At 49.5% G+C, this 6000-nt stretch overlaps 1 protein-coding gene across 15 annotated transcripts in view; it reads left to right on the top strand.

Annotated features, from left to right (window-relative positions):
- Nucleotides 1-1729: 1729 nt before the first annotated feature.
- Nucleotides 1730-6000, top strand: part of LOC120908893 — a 160655-nt gene continuing 156384 nt past the window's right edge. For 14 of the 15 annotated variants that reach the window (XM_040320391.1, XM_040320386.1, XM_040320393.1 and 11 more), the window contains exon 1: nucleotides 1730-2639. In XM_040320391.1, coding sequence (XP_040176325.1) covers nucleotides 2638-2639 — 2 coding nt within the window. In that variant the 5' untranslated portion in view covers nucleotides 1730-2637. The remainder of the gene's footprint in view (nucleotides 2640-6000) is intronic. The other variant, XM_040320389.1, reaches the window with a different exon arrangement.

The following is a 6000-nucleotide window of genomic DNA, read 5'->3' as shown; positions in this document are numbered from 1 at the left end:
AACAACGGAATACAAATTTCAAAGAACGGCTTCAACAATTGAAAAGCATTATCTCGCCGAGTGAAACCAGTACGCCTGACCAGGGCCGAAATACACGGTGTCACAGAAATTGGCACGGAAATGAACACAATGCTGCAGCTAATGAGTATCGAGCAGGCAGGGTAGACAGGTATAAATTAACCATACCGTCAGGCCGCAAGCAGGATGTGACCTGGAAAAGCTGATAACGGTGGACATAAAAAAAAACGCAGGTATGTGGAGCCCCACGATCTGGGACGCGCAGCTCGCGTGGTCCAGTTTCCAGTGCCGTCACACGCTTGCCGAGCGATGCTGCCTGTTGCAGCCGAAGGTCATACAAACGACCGGACCGCTGTGCTCGTATGCATACACAAACACACACACGCGCACACACACACACACACACACACACACACACACACACACAGACACGCGGGAGCACGTACTCACCATGATCCCCCGGCGGTCAGCAGAAATGCTTGTCCGCACGGTCAATTCACGTGACGTGCATGACGTGCAGACTCCCCGGGAGCTCGTCCTGGGGAGTGATTGAAAGGGGAACGGTGGCGTCCGCCGTTGGTACGCGCTTATGCAAGCTGTGACGGTGTGCACGAGCCATTGCTCTGTCGGTTCGTGGTCGTTGGCCTCGTATGCCGTTCGGGTTTTGAGGTTCCGCTCGGGGGCTACGTTTGGCGCTAGACGACCACCGAAACCGACCGACGACCACCGTTCAACAGGCGAAATGGCGCGAACGCTACTGTAGGCTTCGCCTGGCCAGTGGGGAATGGAGGTAATGAAGATGTCGGAAGATATTTTCCACCCACCAGAGGGCGGCACTAGTCCGCGGCAGCTCGTGCAAGCTGAACGGAAATCCATCGGAGCACGTGTGCTGGAGGTTTCTCTGCTCGATGAATCACCATTCGGACTGGGCAACAGAGACGAGACTTTGTGTGTGTGTGTGAGAGAGAGAGCGAGAGAGAAAGATTTCATCTGCTCTGAAATGGCTCACAATTGCGCTTTCCCCGGGGGAGAGCTCGAACAAAAAACCCGAAAACCCGAATATAAACCCGAGCTGAGCCGAGTCCGTACGCCGACGAAGCTTTGTTTCGGACGATTCGTTCCCGCCAGTGTTTGCTGTTCCCTTCTGCCCCAACATTGCTCAGCAGCAACCAGTTGCGTCCGTGTTCATTTCCAACCGCTCCCTTTGCGTGCGCGTGTCGTTTGTGTTGTGCATGGCAGAGTGTTCATTCGGTGCGCAACACGTGAGCACCTGTAGCGAAAAGCAGAGCGACAGTAGACAACAGGTGCTCTCGGGGGCTGAACGCGAAAGCCACGAATCATCATAGCACCTACCGTCCGCTTCGCTCTCCCTAGCTGTGCAGCCCTGGTCATTGCACTGGAGAGGGCGAGGGTTTGGTGACGCGACGGAGTTTTCCCGTGTGCGTGCGTTCGCGTGCGTGTATTTGTGCAGCCATTGCGCAATGCGTGCGTTCCCGGGCAGGCGAAACCGTGTCGACCGGAGGCTCCTGTTGCGCTTCGGCTGAGAGCCCGCTCGTGCCACGGCGGATTTTGAGGCGGTCTGTTAGCGAGCGGGGTGGCCTTGGGGACTGGCGGTGGAAGCAAATGGGGGTGGGGTGGGTGGTGCTGCTGGTTGCGGGGTACCATATAAAAGTGAAATATGAGGCGCGCTCGAGCTCAGTCGCGTACGAAGGACTGCTCCCGGTGGACGAACGGCCACGACGGCGAACAGCAATCCCACCTCATTATCTCTAGCTAGTTTTGGGCCTTTGGGTGAGCTCTCGGACGGCACGGTAATCAGTGCAGAAAGTGTGACTGAGTGTGCATTGGTATCGCATTGGTGGTGTAATACAAACAAAAAGAGCGTGCAAAGTGGAGAAAAGTGTGCCATGAGCTAGCAAACTTCAACGTACGAGGATTTAGTTCGGTTAATCTTCAGCATCGTCAGTGAAGGACCGTCGCAAGAATCGTTCGCGTGTACGGTGGGCAGTATTGGCAGAAAACTGGCAGACACAGACGTTTAGTGTGCAGCAGATATAAGACAAGAAGCGGTACGGCAACAGCGATTAGAGTGGAGATTTAAATGAGGTGAGTGTGCGTCTGACTAAGATACGACGGGCCGAGCCAGGTACAAACGACCTGTTCGCTATAACCCATTATCTGGAATCCACTTTACGATCGCGATAGTAGTAAAACAATCGTTAAAAGGTTCGAAACCTTCACTCGAGAGCGCGCGCGTAGACGTGTGTGACACGTGTCCTTCGGTGTGCAGCAGCTCGAGCGGAGCAACTAGTGGTCAATCATGGCGGTCTTGCACTGGGAGCACTTATTAGCGTAGCGTTCCTACCACGTGTCGATAGTGTGTGTGTGTGTTTGTTTGTGTGTGAGTGCGTAATAATGAACAAATTGTGGTAATTGTGAGCTAAAAAGTTGTGCCATAAAAAGAGAAAACACTACAAAAATTAATAAAAGCAGCTAAATGTACTGATCGTAGAGAAATAGACAAGCAAGTGATTAGTGGCTCAGGATAAAGCATAAGACAATCTTGGACAAACACACCACTCGACCGACAGAGCCACATTCAGAACCAATCTCGGCATCATGTATGTAACAGACTCGATTTATGTTTCCCTTTTTCTATCATACACACACACACACACCATCGCGGTCTCTCTTCTTCTCTCTGTCTCTCCCTATTACCCCATAAACATGAAGCTTTCGGAAACACTTGAAACAGCAACACTGTACCATAAATTTAATGAATCCTACACTACTACATTCAACCTTTTTTTGTGTGTACAATCCCAGAGTAATCACAATCGTTTAGATGCGTGTCAGTAACAGTCGTTCGTTGGGCAGGGATGGTTTTGTTTGCTCGTATCATACGAGCTGTACGAACAACTTCTGCCTAACACAATCTCATCCAGTAGCTTGCTCGTGTATAGCAATAATAAGAAGGGAAAGAAAAAAAGGGATTTTCCATCCTTTGGCGCCGTCCTTAGGCTTGAAGTTTGGTGGTTGATTCACTTGTCATCTGCTGATGACAGCTCCGCTCCAGGTGTGGTTTGAAATTAATGGACATAGGAAGAAGAAAAAACGGGAGCACCGCAATGAGTTACTCTGAAACATCTCCCTCCAACACACACACACATACGTGCGAATTTTGTAGATCATGAGATGGAAGAGATTAGAAGAGCTTTAACAACATCAAAGAGTTTTTTGAGTATGGGAAAAAAGGTTCACCCCCGTCCAGCATCCAGCTTGATAGCTTCGATAGGAGCATTACCGCAGGTAATTGCGGTACGTAGGTGATTGTGACCTCATCCTAGGAATCTCCATGTGCCACCCTTTTGAGGCGGCTTGGAGTCTTCGGAGCTCGGTATCGGTAGGCGAAGGTCAGCTGTGATTGTCACCGCGCCTATAGCTGATCCCTGGCATTGCGGTCGAACTGGGATATGGCCTTGAGCCTTGAAAATATTGTGCACTCAGGTGGCACGATCTGCACACTGCATTCAAGGCTATCCGATGTTTTGCTTTTGCAGGAATGTTGAAAAGCAAGAACTGCCTGGACTACCAACACTGCTCTATTGCTATGAGCATGTCGAAGATAAGTTGAGAAATAATTAAATGTCCTATGACTAATTTAGATGATGAATCACATAGTTTCTAGAAATTGTAATTAAAACTTAAGCCGATTCAGAGAACCAGCTTCCAATGCTTGATCCAATTCCAGCGAGGGGATTTCCAATTTGGTGCCGCATCTGTGCAGAATTCTAAGCAAAAACGAAACCCAATCGGTTCTCATTGGGCAGCCACTTGACCAGTTGTTGAAAGAGTTTTGAATTTCACAAGAATGGTCAACGCTACAAAGATCGTTTGATGTTTGAATTTTGATCCATCCAATGTTGTGTTACAAATTGTTGTGCTGCTGCAGAGCCCCATGAGCAACTCCCGCTGGGAAAGGCATTCGAGGGTAGCCCGAGTCTGTTCGGGGAAAATCACCACACCGAAAGCAATACTCCTGCACTGTTTTACTGTGTCATTTTAGCGCAACATCCTGTAACGGGGTTTGCAAAAATGTAATGCTTCACAACGCGAGTAACGACCACGAACGGAACAGGTCGGTTGGTCGTAAAGTTTTATACGCGGCCAGCGGGCCAAAGGAAACAAACACCGAGCACAACGTCCGAAGCAGAGAGTGCCACCCGTCCGGTGGCATACCTGGTGCATGTGCTCGTCCATCACCACCGAGATGAATTTGATGCGACTCATCGCGGTGAATAGCAAAAGTATGGTGGAAAAGTTGCTCTAACACCTTTAACAGTACAGGTAGTGTAAGGTAACTGCAAGAAACCTCTCCCACCCCAACGCGTTGCTCTTTACTGCTTTACTAATAAAAGAGCTGAAGAAAGGAGAGCAATACTTTGCGTTCCAGCGGGGTGAGTTGTAAGGAAGGGGTGGCTTAAAAATGGGAGCCACTTTATGGCTAAGCAAAGTCGAGAAATTACGTCATAAAACATGGAGTCGATGACTGCCTTCGTCACGCCCCGCACCACCATCAGCAGCTCGCTCACTGTGGATGCGTGAACCCGTGGCCAGTTTCATTTGTGTGGCGTGTTTTTTGTTTGCCACTTTTCGCTTGCCAGCGCAAACGCCGTGACCTGGTGGCAAAGTGGAAAAGCAAAGTTCTGCCGCACCGCGTAATCCGGTAATCTCGGAAATCGCACAAACGATGGCAAAAAGGTTGTTGACTGGCCCGTCCGTGTTTGGCGCTGCTGAACCATTTGAAGCCGGCGGGATGAGCGGGTGAATTGGGTGAGCGAAACTTGGCTACGAATGAGTCGCATTCAGAGGCAAACGAGCGAGTCGAGCGCTGGCTGGTGTGGCTAGCGAAATTCTAAGAAATAAGTCTGCTTGATAAAAGAAATCGCAACAAACGGAACACGGAACAACAACATACAGGGTTTCCCACGATTTATTGGTCAGTTCCCATGATTTTTTGGTGCGTTCCCACGATTTTTTGGTTGTATCCCATAGATTTTTGGTTCGATCCTATAATTTATTGGTATTTTCCGATTGGATATCAATACAATTAGACCAAAAAATTCTGGGAAACGACCAAAAAATCGTGGGAACGCACCAAAAAAATATGGGAATCCACCAAAAATTGATGGGAACCAACCAATATATCGTGGGAAACCCTGTAATAGAAATGGGTTCGAAATGGTTCGCGGCGCGTAGGAATTGTCTGGCGTTGGACTGGCGAATTTTGAGTAGCACTAGTATGGCTGCAAGAAGTGAAGGTAAAATTAAGCGCAAGGTAGTGGAAGATTGGAGCCCGTAAGCAAGTGATAACGATGTGAAATGATAACGCAATCAGATGGTGGCAGCTGAAAGCAAGCTGTGCAAAGTGCAAAACTCAAAAGACAAACTTTTCCCCTTCCCTGTTCTCGAGCCATGGACTGGTTTTTCGGACGCAATGGACGATGAACGGGGGGGAACACCTTCTTCATTCGTCCATTAACAGCCCATCGTTTATTCTGCCAAAGCCAAACTGAGGGACAAAGAACGGGCGACGATCCGTAAGGAGAAGCGAGGGCGGGTTTCCATTGCCGATGATTAATGTTAATTGTGAAAAGTGTTCGCGATAGCGTTCGCGTGGCTTCTGGCTCGAACGTGGCTCGAAGGATGTCGGGCGTCTTAATCCCTTCTGCTTCCCGGGGCCCCGTTTAATCCCTAATGAATTCGTGTCAGCTTTGGCTGCCGTCCAGCCACGCCTCGGATGCTGAAACTTAAGCAGAACAACTTGCATCCCAAGAGAGCGATAGGCAGAGCAAGAGGGTTGTGGATGTTAGGGAAAGAGACAGGGAATAGAAACGGTGGGTGCGTTTGTAGATTCACTAGGGGAGCCGTAGGCTGTAGATGGAATTGAAGGTTTTGTGAAATAATTTACCGCCGAAGCAG

The sequence above is a fragment of the Anopheles arabiensis genome, chromosome 2, assembly GCF_016920715.1.
Source record: "Anopheles arabiensis isolate DONGOLA chromosome 2, AaraD3, whole genome shotgun sequence".
Classification (NCBI taxonomy): Eukaryota; Metazoa; Arthropoda; class Insecta; order Diptera; family Culicidae; genus Anopheles; species Anopheles arabiensis.
This window is presented reverse-complemented; position numbering and strand designations above follow the sequence as displayed.